We start from the raw sequence: 14,031 nt of genomic DNA, 5'->3' as shown, positions 1-14,031 counted from the left end.
CAATGAGGAGGCTATAATGTAGGACTAGCAGATTTAATCCTGGCTTTAATTTACACATAGCAATAAAGGGAGGTGGTAGATGAATTACCTGCCACTTTGTGAAATAGCGTCGTTAATAGCCTTATTTACTTGTTCGTAGTTATAATTTTGGTCACTCGCATGTTTCCACATATGAGACTTCAAAGAAGGAGGATGGCTACACACATACCCACACAGAGAGCATCTGAAAGACAGGCAGGCACAGGGAAAATCAGAACGGTCCCATAACATCGCTGAAAAATTCTCATGATTCTGTAACAATTATTATATCCCTTCTTCTGAACCCTTATTATATGTATCATATTGCACTGAATCTAAGATGTTACTGATTCTAAGAGGTACACTGATTTCAGAATGGATGTCCTAGAATCAATGAAAGAAGGTGTTTTATGTTATAAAGAATTAGTAAGAATCAAGACAGGCATTCCAGATTATTTTAAGTATTGCAATATTTGGAAAGATTTCTGATACAGTAATATGCAAAATCTTTGCTCTAAATTATTTAATCACATAAAAATTACAAAATTAATACCTTATACCACTCTACTGCTTAACCGAGAAAGCAAAAAGAAATGAAATGACTTTCAACATGAACTCTGCACTCTTTATAGACTCCCAAAAAACGGAAGCAGTTGTCTTGAAAAACCTTCAACAATTTAGATTTCATAAATAAAACAATAGTCTTAAAATGTTTCTATTAAAAAACATAATTGTTCCATATAGCTGGGTACACTTGGTAAAATCTGAATTTAACAAAGAAGGATTTTTAGAAAAATTAATAGCCTTTAGTTTTTAGATGGCTTTAGGTTTACAGAAAAAACTGGTCAGATAGTACTGAGTCCTCATATGCCTCCTCTTCCCCTGTACCCAGTTCCTCCCATTATTAACACTGGTGTACTCTACTTGTTATAAATGATGAAGCTATACTGATACTTTTTTATTAATGAAAGTCCATAGTTTACATTAGGGTTCATTATTGTGTTGTACGATTCTGTTTTTTGAGACAGGGTCTTGCTCTGTTGCCCAGGCTGGAGTGCAGTCTTGCTTTGCCGTGTTCTTGTTTCACTGCAACCTCTGCCTCCTGGGTTCAAGTTATTCTTGTGCCTCAGCCCTCTAAGTAGCTGGGATTAAAGGCATGCACTACCACGCCGGACTAATGTTTGTATTTTTGGTAGAGATGGGGTTTCACCATGTTGACTAGGCTGGTCTCAAACTCCTGGTCTCAAGTGATCCACCCGGCTCCCAGAGTGCTGGGATTACAGGCACACACCACCATGCCCAGCCAATTCTGTGTTTTGACAAAGGTCCGCCATTCCAGTGTCACATGAATAGTTTCACTGCCCTGAAAATGCCCTGTCCTTCAGCTTTTTATCCTTCCTTCCTGCCCTGAATCCCTGGCAACCATTGATGTTTCTATTGACTATAGTTTTGCCTTTCCCAGAACATCACATAATTGGAATAATAGCAATATGCATGTACAGTTTTTCCATGTCTTTCAGGGCTTGATCAGTCTTATCACTGAGCAATATTCCATTGTGTGGACATATCATTGTTTGTTCACTCACCTGCTGAACAGTATCTTGGTTGCTTCCAGTTTTGTGCAATTACGAATAATTGCTGATATGAACACTGATGTGGAAAGTTGTTTTGCTTTGTTTTTGAGACTGGGTCTTACACTCTGTCGCCCAGGCTGGAGTGCAGTGGCATGACCATAGCTCACTGCAGTCTCAAACTCCTGGACTCGAGCAATCCTCCTGCCTCAGCTTCCCAGCAAGCACAGGTTTTTGTAAGGATAAAAGCTGTCATCGTTTGGGCAAATACCTAGCAGCATAATTGCTGGGCTGTATTGTAAAACTGTCATCTTTTTAGGAAATTGCAAATGCACTTTTCCAAAGACATTTTTGATAAATACTTAATTACAAACCTAACAAATCAGGTAACTTAAATGAACTCCTTCCTACACCAGTAAGAGACACAGTCAGCAATAACGAGGCACAAAGAAAATCAAACGGCATAGGAGTAAACAAAGCAATTAAATACGGGCAGAGACTAAACTGTTATTCTGCCCACCTCCAATTTAACTTTTTGATAGCATGCAGGAGTATTTTTTTATTACACACCCTGAGGAATCAGGTCCAAGGCCAAGGATCTCTGATCTCAAGAAACAGCAGCCCACTTACAGGCAATACATAGGCAGTTTTTTTTTTTTTTTAGACAGGGCCTTGCTCTGTTGCTCAGGCTGGAGTGCAGTGGTGCGATCATAGCTCACTGCAGCGGTGTGATCATAGCTCACTGCAGCCTTGACTTCCTGGAGCTCATACTCCCACAGTGCTACAATTACAGTCATGAGCTACCATACCCAGCCTAAATAGGCAATTCTTGATAGAATTTCTAATAAATTCAACTATATGAAAAGCTGTTCAATCTCACTAACAATCAGGGAAATGTATCACACCCGTCAGAGTGGCAGAGATAAGTAAATCTGAAAAGATGTGGAATCTGATAAATCTGGTAAGATTTTTCACAGATGTGGAAAAATGGAAATGTACAAATTGTATGTATGGCACTCTGAAGAGCAATCTGGCAGTATCTATTAAGGCTGAAGTGGCACAAGCCTGTAGCCCCACAAATCTGGTGTCCACAAGGACACACATACAAGAATCATCCAAGCCATGAACCGCAAAAAAGGATACAAACCACAGCCACTATTTTTCCACAAGGATATGGAAACAAATTGGTTTATGTTCATATAGCAGAATGTTATAAAGTGGAAACAACAACAACAACAACAACAACAACAAAAATCACACAAAAAAAACCCCACGAGATCTACACTTAGCACCAGGAACAAATGTCAATAACGATCAGTGAAAAGAAAAATAAAAAGATCTGTTAGGTACATAATTTAAATAAATTGTTAAAACACCAAAACCGACAGTATGTATTGCTTAACACATCCATATATATGTATATATGCACACATATATGTTATGTACATAGAAAAGTTATTCACGAATGCCTGAAGTGATACACATCGCTATCAAGACAATGGGTTGCCTCTCAGGAAGACGGGGTGAAGTAAGAAGGTGAGACTTTAGCTATATTTACAATGTTTTATTTCTTCAAAATGTGGTAAAATATTTGATGTTTCATTATTTAAATATTTAAAAATTTGCTTCCCTATTTTCTTTAAGCTTTTATAGCCTGTATTCTCCTTAAGACTTTATTACAGCTGGCATGATAAAACAATCACTACGTTTCATTCTTGATTAACTACAAAACAACTAACCTTAATTCATTTTATTTTGCCCATTTGTATCTTAGATGCAGCAATTTTCTGAGAAACCTCAATAAATCTATAGTATTTTCACTAACACCTTTATCAGAGGGTGGGCAGCTGGCAACTTCTCCACCCCCAAGCAGTTAAACTCAAGTGTCTGCATCTGTGACTGTACTGGTCACATGATGGTGGTGTGTAGTGTGGTATAGTTACAGTCCTCTACTCAAATGTTTCTGGAACAGTTGCTCGAAAAGGGCAACTGCCCTCCACTATGGTGGCTGGGCACCCAGCTTGATGCCACGCAAGAGATGTCCACTCCCTTCCACCTAGTGCCTCCACCAAGGTGCCTTTACATATGTCGGGCTTTCATATGTTAATTTTTGTTATGCAAAGGGGAAACAGACACGAAATGCTAGCTTTTTAGACACTCGCCTCCTCACTTATAATCAGACTGTGGTCCTGAGTCCTCACCAGAAAATTCTTTATCCGGAATGATCCCCCAGTGACAAGTCAGGCTTATGCAACAAGAATTTCATACTTCAGAGAAAACTGGGTCAGAAAGTAAACACCAGAAATTACAAATTTATCCTATAGAACATCTCTAATATTATTCCAACCTTTTAAAAATAAGAGTGATGAACTGTTGTTTACTGTTTTCCTTAAAAAAAAAATTCTAGTTTAAGCATAGTTACAGATGTAGTTACAGATAAGACAGAAAAGTTATCTCCCTTTACATTCCTGGGGTACATCTGCCACAGCTCAGGAGCCAATGTTCCTTCCCTCATTATGAACTGAAGTCCACACTTTATCTGGATTTCCCTGGTTGGTACTTAACGTCCTGTTTCTGTTCCACAAACCCATCCAGGACACCCCATGTCTTTTAGTCCTCACTTCTCCTTAGGATCCTCTAGACTGCAACTGTTTCTCCTACTTGGCTTGTTTTTTTGAAACAGTTTCACTCTGGTGCTCAGTTGGAGTGCACTGGTAAAGTCTCACTGCAACTTCCACCGCCCAGGTTCAAGCGATTCTCCTGCCTCAGCCTCCTGAGTAGCTGGGATTATAGGTGTGCGCCACCATGCCTGGCTAATTTTTGTGTTTTCAATAGATACGGGGTTTCACCATGTTGGCCAGGCTGGTATGGAACTCCTGACCTCAGGTGATCTGCTCACCTCGGCCTCCCAAACTGCTGGGATTACAGGCGTTGAGCCACCAAGTCCAGACAACTTGCCTTGTTTTTAATGCGCTTGACAAATCTGAGGAATATGGGTCAGATATTTTGTAAAATACCCCTCAAGTTGGGGCTGTCTGCAGTTAGACTGAGCTGATGGGTTCTTGGGAGAAAGGCCACAGAGGAAAAGCACTGTCCTCCCCACATCCCAGTCTCAGGAGGATTCGCCCTGACCCTCCTCACCTGGCTGCAGTCAGGTTTCTCCATGGTCAAGCTCCTCTTTCTCAACCCTGTTTCCATAGTGTACAACTGGGAAGGGAGTCACTGCATGCAGCTCACACTTAAGAGCTGGAATGACCACCTGCCTCCTCGACGGAGGGGCATCTACGTCAATTACAGGGAATTCTTCTGCCCAGGCTGTGTCTATTCCCACCCACCTGTTTATTCAACGGTTTATGTATATCAGTGTGGACACATGGGTATTTTATACTTTGGGATATAATTCTGCACTGCACTATTTATTTTGTTGCTCAAACTCTCCTGGCCTTCCCCCCGGGCCTCTGTGGTGGGCTCCCATGTCCTGCTGCCACACCCCAAGTTTCATTTCTTGAGCACTTCTTTACTTGCCAGCCCTATGAGTCCCTCCAGGATCACCCTGCATATTCCCCACCCCAGTCCTAGACTAGAGTGATAATTTCTCTAGTTATTTTAATTAGAGAAAGGTATCAGAAACCAAGACTTGGGTGATAGGTGAAATGCTTTAATTTTGTAAATAACTTTTTTCCTGATTTCAAAAATTTACTACAGAAAATTAGAAATATACAGGGAAAAAAACAAAACAAAAAATCAATCACAGCCTTATCACTAGGTATAACCATTATTATTATTTTGATGTTTGTTTTCCAGTATTTAAAAATACAGATATTATTTTTATAAAATTGGAATCATGGAAGTCTACTGTTGATATAATTTAACCTTTCTATTAAATGACTATAATAAAATATTTAAAGACTGCCTAGCATTTCACATTGGTTGGAATTAGTGGAATTCCACTGAATTCTCTATTGTTTATACCGAAAATATAATTCTGACTATTGATAATCATCTTTGTATAAACATTTTAGGCACTTAAAGCTTTTGAGCACACACTCTATAAACCTAAATTGGGCACCAGCATGTGCTCATTCTTTTAAGAGAGGCTTATTCTAGGAATACAGACAGTTCAGTATTAGGAGAGTCATTATTATGAGTCACCATTTCAAAGGATCGAAAGAAAAAAGGCATATTTTTATTGGTGTTGCTGCGACTACATCTAAAAAAAAATCAATATTCATTTTAAAATTTCTGATTATGGAAGTCGTTAAACAAAGACAAAATTATAAATAAAAATGTGATGAATCTGTACCATCCAGTTTCAATAACTGATTGTTGGCATCTTGCCAGTCTTGTTTCATGTATTCTCCTAACTTAAACTTGCTTGAGTTTTGCAGACATGTCTTACTCAAATTAGAATCCAAATGAGATGTACATTTCATATTTGGTCGCTAAGTCTCTTAAGTCTCTTTTAATCTACAATATTTCTTCTTTCTTTCCCGTCGCCCATCATGCATTTATCTGTTGAAGATACCAGGCCATCTGCCTTGCAGAATCTCTCACAGCATGGACTACACAGAGGACTTTCTGGTGATGTAGTTTATCATGTCCCTATGTCCTTCATGTTTCTTGTGAAGTGGGAGATCTAGAAAAGAGTTTCTTGGCCTCTGCACTCTTGACATTTGGGGCAATTCTTCACTGTGGGGGCTTGTCTGAGGCACTGCAGGTTGTCCAACAGCATCCCTGGCCTCTACTCACTAAATGCCAGTAGCACTCTCTCCGACTCAGTTGTGACAAACACAGTAATGTCTCCAGACGTTGTCAAATGGCCAAATGTCCTCTGAGGGGGCAAAAGCACCCTTAGTTCGGAACCAATGATCTACAGGTTTCATTAGATTCAAGGTCAGATTTCATTTTTTTTTTTTCAAGTATATACCATGGGTATTGCTGGGTATTTCCTATTGCCATACTCAGGAGGAACTTAAATCAAACCAACAACACCTAACCCAATATACATTCTTAATAAAACTTCTCTACAAAATAGGGTAGATGGATAATTCTTCAATATCATAAAAATACAACGTTCTCAACTCCAAAACTAGTATCAAGCTTAATTAGGAAACACCAGAAGCATTTCCATTAAGCTCAAGAACAGAACAAGGGCATTTACTTATCCCCACTATTATGCAGTATTTCAGAGGTACCAGCTAGGATAATCAGACAAGAGAAAGAAAGAAGAGGTATAGGCCAGGTTGGTGGCTCATGCCTGTAATCCCAGCACTTTGGGAGGCTGAGGTGGGCAGATCACTTGAGGTCATGAGTTCGAGACCAGCCTGGCCAACGTGGTGAAACACTGTCTCTACTAAAAATACAATAATTAGCTATGCGTGGTAGCAGGCACCTATTATCCCAGCTACCTAGGAGGCTGAGGCCCGAGAATCTCTTGAACCCAGGAGGCAGAGGTTGCAGTAGGCTGAGATCACACCACTGTACCACACTGCACTCCAGCCTGGGTGACAGCACAAGACTCTATCTCAAAAAAAAAAAAAAAGAAGAAAGAAGAGGTATAAATAGAAAGGAAATATGAGAAAATGATTTGCAGATAATTTAATGATATGCTTTAACAATCTAATTGTTATTAAAATTTAAAACTGTTACAAATAATAACTCAATAAAGCCACAAAACTAACATTCCATACAGATCAACAATGTTCCTATATGGAAATAATATTAAAATGCTAGATAAATGCTAGCAAGAAGGAAAAAACACAATTTATAATAGCAATGGAAAAAATATTAAAAAACAAGCCTATGGATGAATGCGTGTGTGTGTCTGCGCATGCACGCACCCACATGCATGCATGTAGTCCTTGCTTTGCATGGTTCTGAGCTGTATGAATTTCAGTTACTATGGCTTAAACATTATCAGTCCCCCGACAGTGTGGTTCAAATTTCAGTTATTAACTACTATGAGAATACGAACTGTGAGTAACTGAGGAGAACAAACTTCACTGGCAGCTCTTCAGTCTACTACGTAAACACAGATGCACCATGCCCAGTGACTAAGCAAGCCTTTCAAAGCTGGTGACTGGTCACTGTGCTATGCAGTTCACTCCCAGACAGCAAAACACGTAGCTACGCTGCCTCCTTATCTCCCAACGTTAAACCTGCAGGACATGTTACAAAAATCGATAGTCACAGGAGCTGAACTGGCCAATAAAATCAAAGTGCAGCAAAAACCCAAAAAGTGCTAATGCTGGAAGCAAAATTAGACACAAATGTGAATCAATTCTAGAACAAATAAATAGTTGGCCACAGGAATGTTGATACTGCTGCCACTGAAGAAAATTTGGGATATGCAGCCAGAGGATCTTAGTGAAAGTGAATTTAATGAGGAGGTATGTAGTTCCTGAAGGAAGTCTCCAGAATCATGAGCAACACATTTCTGTTATTCATAAATTACCCAGTCTAAGGCATTTTGTTATAGCAGCCTGAATGGACTAAGACACAGTACCACAGTTTGAATGTGGTCTGTCATCATCAAAACTAATGTTGAAATTTGATCCCCAATGTGGCTGTACTGGAAGATGAGGCCTTGTGGTAGGTTTCTGTTTGGGGGTGGAGATCCTTCATGAATGGGATGTTGGTGCTGTTGTCTTGGTGGTGAGTGAGTTAGTTCCTGCTCTTCCAAGACTGGACTGGTCCTCAGAATGAATTAGTTCTCCTGAGAGTGCGGTGTTATGAAGCCAGGATCACCCCTCAGTTCTTCCCTTCTTCGCATTAGTCTCCCCCCTTTTTTGACCTTCTCTGCCATGTGACGCAGCATAAAAACTCTCACCAGAAGCCAGGGCTAGGCCCTCAAACTTTCTGGTCTGCAGAACTGACAGCTGAATAAACGCCTTTTCTTCATTTGGAGTCTTGTGGGTTATCTGGTTTGCTATGCTATCAGAACCCCTTGCTTGTGGATTGTTAGTCTGAATTACTGAGCCAATTCCTGTCCATTTAACTGGTCAGCAAATGCTATCTCTTTATTTAAACCCTTTTCTGATTATGTAATCTATATTCCTTGAACAAAAATGGAATATAGGCAAGTATAAAGACAAATTCTAAAAAATTACTTGCATAGCTTCCTGGTCTTTTTTAATGTACATATGTAGATCTGAAGCAAAAGTAGAATCATACTATAGATTTTTAATCCTACTTTTGACAATGTTCCATGAGTATTTTCTCAAGTTAAAAATTATGCATTTTCAATGGGGTATAATGTTCCATCCTATGAAAATATCATAATTTAACCACTCTAGTAAGTAGTATAGAGCCAGAATGTTTTTTATCTTTTTGACATCATAAACAATACTATAACAAATTGTACATTAATGTAAATGCACTGCAGATTATTCTTCAGGATAGAGTTCATTTTCCCCTAAGACTCCTTAAGAATAATTAAGAATGAACACTCCTAGCTGGGACACAGAACATGACCGATACACCTTTTAAGACTCCCTGTGTGCCTGACCTTGACTGCCTTCTCTTCCTTTCCAGAGGTAAGAACGTTCCTGGGCTGTGGGGCACAGCCATTTTTAAGGCTGTGATCTGTATATGTAGCATGAAGAAAAAGGAGAAATGATAGAAAGTATGTTTTGACAGTATGGTAAGGGCATAAAAACAGAAACGCAGATCCACAGAACAGGATAAAGGGCCCAGAAATAAATCTAAACATACATAGTCAATCAATATTTGACAAGGGCACCAAGAGGACATAATGGAGAGAGAACAGTCTCTTCCATAAATGGTGCTGGAAATACTGGATATCCACATGCAAAAGAATTAAATTGGACCATCCACAAAAATCAACTCAAAATGGATAAAACACCTGAATGGAATACCAGAAACCACCCAATTCCTAGAAGAGGATACAGGGAAAAACCTCGCTGCTGTGGCAATGATTTTTTTGGATCTGACACCAAAAGCTCAGGCTACACAAGCACAATAAACGTACAACATCAAAGTAAAAAACGACACAGCAAACGAGACAATCAACAAAATGAAAGGGCAACCTAAGGACTGTGAAAAAATATTTGCAAATCACATATCTGATGAGGGGTTAATATCCAAAATTTATAAAGAACACTTAAAACTCAATAGCAGAAGGACAAATCACCCCATTTAAAAAACTGGCAAAGGACCTGAACAGATTATTTCTTCAAAGACATAAAAACCGTAACAGCGATATGAAAACGTACTCAACATCACTAATCATCAGGGAAATACAAATTAAAACCACTATGAAATGATAACCTGTTAGGATGACTATTATCAAAGACAAAAGAGAGAATAAATGTTGGCAAGGGTGTAGGGAAAAGGAAATCACACTATGGTGTTGGTTGGTACGGCCATGAAAAATAGTATGGAGCTTCCTAAAGAAACTAAAAATGCAACTACTACATGACGCAGAAGTCCCTCTTCTGCATAGGAGATGAAATCGCCAGCTCACGAAGGTATCTGTATTCCCATGCTCAGTGCAGCATTCCTCACAAAAACCAAGGTATGGAAACAACCTAAGTGTCCACTGATGGATAAATGGGTAAAGAAAATGTGGCGTGCATGCGTGCATACACACTCACACACTCACACTCTCACACACACACACACACACACACACACACACTCACACTCACTCCACCTTAAAAAAGGAGATCCTGCCTTTTGCCACAACATGTATGGGCCTGGAGGCCTCATACTAAGTGAAATAAGCCAGACACAGAAAGACAAGTATTGCTCAATCTTACTTAAAAGTCAAATACAGAGAGAGAGAGAGAGAGAGAGAGAGAGAATATGAAAGAATGGTTACGAGGGGCTGGGGAAGGAGAGAAAGATTCTAGAATACAAAGCAGCAGGTATTTAGGATGAACTTGTCTAGAAATCTAACGCACAGCACGAGGACTATAATCAAATTGCGCTGCATTAGGAATTTTTGTTAAGTAAGTAGATTTTAGCTGCTTTTGCCACAAAAAAAGTATATATGATAGATATGCTAATTTGCTTCACTATAGTAACCATTTTACTATCTGTATCCTATTACATCATATTATTAACCTCCAATACAAACAATAGAATTTATTAAAAAACAAAACAAAAATGTAAAAAAAAATGTTTTGAAACAGAGACTATGTCTAACAAATCATTTCTAACCACCTCAACAACAGACCAGCAACGGCAATATTCCACTTAGGATAAACTGCTCCTTCCCATCCTGTCCTATCCACTGGGCAAAAAAAGTCTACACCAAAACGAAACCACACTGACAAAAGAACTACCACAGCATGAGTGCATTTATCACAACACCTGTCACGATTCTGCTTTGCTTCCTTGGTGGAACTGCTGGCTGCTCCTGATGACACAGCCATTTGGGACTCAGTTATTCAAGTCTATCAAGGCCAAGTCATACACATGACATGGGGAAAGAAGTGAACACCCTAACAGTGCGACCGCTGGACTCCTAGAGTGGCCTATAAATATGGCCAATGCTGGACCCAGGCTTTGGAATGCCCAAAGAAGCACAATTTCTGTGTTAACCAATAAAACCTTACCCATATTTGTATAAAAAATGATTTCTTCCCAATGCAAGGAAGCTACTTTGGCAACCCAAAGAAAGCCAAGGTAGAAACCTAAGGCTTCTTACAACTCAGCTAAAAAGCCTGAGACTGAATTTTTCTACAGACTTTCTCCTACTGCTAGTAAGTCAGTTACCTCAGTCTCAGAACCCACAGAGATAAGGATGCTGGTTTATAAACACCCACTTCCCTGGCCTGGGACTTCACTTGGTTAGTTTCTAGGTCAACTGCTTTGAGGGCTTAGATGAAAGAAAGCAGCCAGATGTCTACAAGATTCGGTGTGACCTGAGTCTGGTTTGAACACATACACAATGACTTGAACAGAAATTTTACAATAGAGCTTTTCTTACGGCATTCATTTTCTATGCTTTTAAAGAAATAACTAAGGCCACCCCCACCAAACAGCTACTTCAAATTTTGTGATGAACCTGATAGATCTTTATGCCATTGGGAAAAATTCTTTCAGTTCATCTCTTCAAAACAAAATATATATTTTTTTCCCCTGATGAAACTATCTCCTTCACTATTTTCCTTAAACAAATTCAAGCTTTTTAAAGACTTAAGTTTTTCCTCAAGGCAACACACTGGTTAAAGACTCAAGATGCCTACAGATGAAAGAAGACTGAAGTCTGTAACTCTTGTGGAAGTGATGGGCTTCCAAGATTAGGACATAAAAGGCAACACAGCTTTTGCCTACTTCTTACCTAACACGCTCATTTCAGGAACTAGCAGACCTGCAAAGTCCACGAGGGGAAATCATGTATATGTTCCAGCTGAGGCCCAACCAACAGCTAGCACAACCACCAGCCTATGATGAGGTAGCCTTCAGAGACTGCAGCCCCCAGCTGTCTGGGTCACCCCCAGCCTTCAAGCCTTCCCTGATGAGACCCCAGACTGTATCGACAGAGACAAGCCATCTCTACTATGTCCTTTCCAAATTCCTGACTGACGCACAGAATCTCTGAGCATAATGAAATTGCTGCTGATGTGAGGTGGGCTGGGATGCAGCAGCAGTACACTTCATAAAGAGATCTTCCTGGCATAGCACAGGCAGGCAGCATGGCACAGTTTTAGGAGCAAGTGTTCAAGCCCCAGCTCTGCCACTTGTGAGACATGGGAAAACTTATTTGAGCTAGCCCAGCCTCTGTTTCCACATCTACAAAACTGGGGTAGTAAGACTCCTAAGTACAGGGCTGCTGTGAGGACTGAGCTGACACATATTGAACGCTTAGCACACCACCTGGCTCACAAACAATCTTCTCAAAAATATCAGCTATTATCATCATTTCTAATATACTTACATTTATACAAATCCCATACAATGACTGACCACACTGAGAGGCAACCTGACCATTTCCATTGTGAACTGTCATTCCTATTGCCAAAAGCCTTTCTGGAATGCTTTCTGTTAGATGTTTTTTAGCTTTAGTGCCCTATTAGTAAACCAGGCTCAGTAATACCTAAGCACACATAGTTGATGTGCCATCCCAGCACACGTTCTTATTTCTGTATCTTCGTCTACCTTACTCAACAGACTATTTCAAAAAATTAAAACCAGTTTCAGAATATAAAGACACAAAAGTCCTAAACACAAAGAAAAAGATTAATACATTTGACTATATTAAACTAGAAATGTCTGTTCATTAAAAGACATCATTAAGAAAATAGAAAAGCAAGCCATAGTTTAGATGACATTGGCAATATGCTCACAAAAGCCTTTACTAAGAATACATAATTCAGTCAGAAAACAGCAGATGATAGTTGTCCTTCCAAATCTCATGTCCTCATTTGATCCCCAATGTTGGAGGTAAAGCCTGGGGAGAGGTGACTGGGTAATAGGGACAGATCCCTTATGAATGGCTTGGTGTAGCCATTCATGAATAATGAGATCTTTCTCTGTTACTGCAAGATATGACTGTTTTTCGTTTTTTTTTTTTTTGAGACGGAGTTTCACTCGTTACCCAAGCTGGAGTGCAATGGTGCGATCTCGGCTCACTGCAACCTCCACCTCCTGGGTTCAGGCAATTCTCCTGCCTCAGCCTCTTGAGTAGCCGGGATTACAGGCACGCGCCACCGTGCCCAGCTAACTTTTTTGTGTTTTTAGTAGAGACGGGGTTTTACAATGTTGACGAGGATGGTCTCGATCTCTTGACCTAGTGATCCACCCACCTCGGCCTCCCAAAGTGCTGGGATTACAGGTGTGAGCCACCGTGCCTGGCAAGATATGACTGTTAACAAGAGCCTGGTACCTCCTTCCCTCTCTCTTGCTCCGTGTCTCACAATGTGACACATCTGTTCCCACTTCACCTCTGTCATGACTGGAAGCCTCTTGAGGCCCTCACCAGAAGCAGAGGACAGCTTGCAGAACCATGAGCAAATAAACCTCTTCTTTATAAATTACCCAGCCTCAAGTATTCCCTTATAATAATGCTAAACTAATAAATCAGACAATCCAAAAAGTAGGCAATAGCCCATAAACAAATGCAAAGATGCTCAACCTCATAAATTAGCAAGGAAATCACAAACAAAACCACAATAATACACTACTATACATCTTCCAAACTGATAGAGATTAAAGACTGACAACACAAAGTCCTGGTGAGGATATGAATGGGTACAACCACTTGGGAAAACTGTTGACACCGTCCACCAAAGCTGAACATATTTTAGGTCCAATTACCAAGAAATTCCACTCCTAGGTATAAACCCAATGGAAATGGACTCATTTCATATATGCGTCTAAAAACATGTAAAAGTATGTTCAAAATGGTATCAATTCACATCAGGGAGGAAAACCTTGCAATAACCCTACTGTCTATCCACAGCAGAATAAATAG

The 14,031-nt window shown here is 39.8% G+C and overlaps 1 protein-coding gene across 4 annotated transcripts in view; it reads right to left on the bottom strand.

Moving 5' to 3' along the window:
- The window catches only part of ZNF507 (zinc finger protein 507), a 39,313-nt gene that overhangs the window by 3,240 nt on the left and 22,042 nt on the right, over nucleotides 1–14,031 (bottom strand). For 2 of the 4 annotated variants that reach the window (XM_002761977.6, XM_002761976.6), the window contains one exon: nucleotides 89–223. In XM_002761977.6, the coding sequence (XP_002762023.1) occupies nucleotides 89–223 (135 nt within the window). Of the gene's footprint in view, nucleotides 1–88; nucleotides 224–5,231; nucleotides 6,421–14,031 lie in introns of those variants that run through there. The other 2 variants (XM_008987672.5, XM_078362093.1) reach the window with 1 other exon arrangement.

The sequence above is a fragment of the Callithrix jacchus genome, chromosome 22, assembly GCF_049354715.1.
Source record: "Callithrix jacchus isolate 240 chromosome 22, calJac240_pri, whole genome shotgun sequence".
NCBI lineage: Eukaryota > Metazoa > Chordata > Mammalia > Primates > Cebidae > Callithrix > Callithrix jacchus.
Note: the sequence above shows the minus strand (reverse complement) of the source record. Positions and strands in the feature narration are given on the sequence as shown.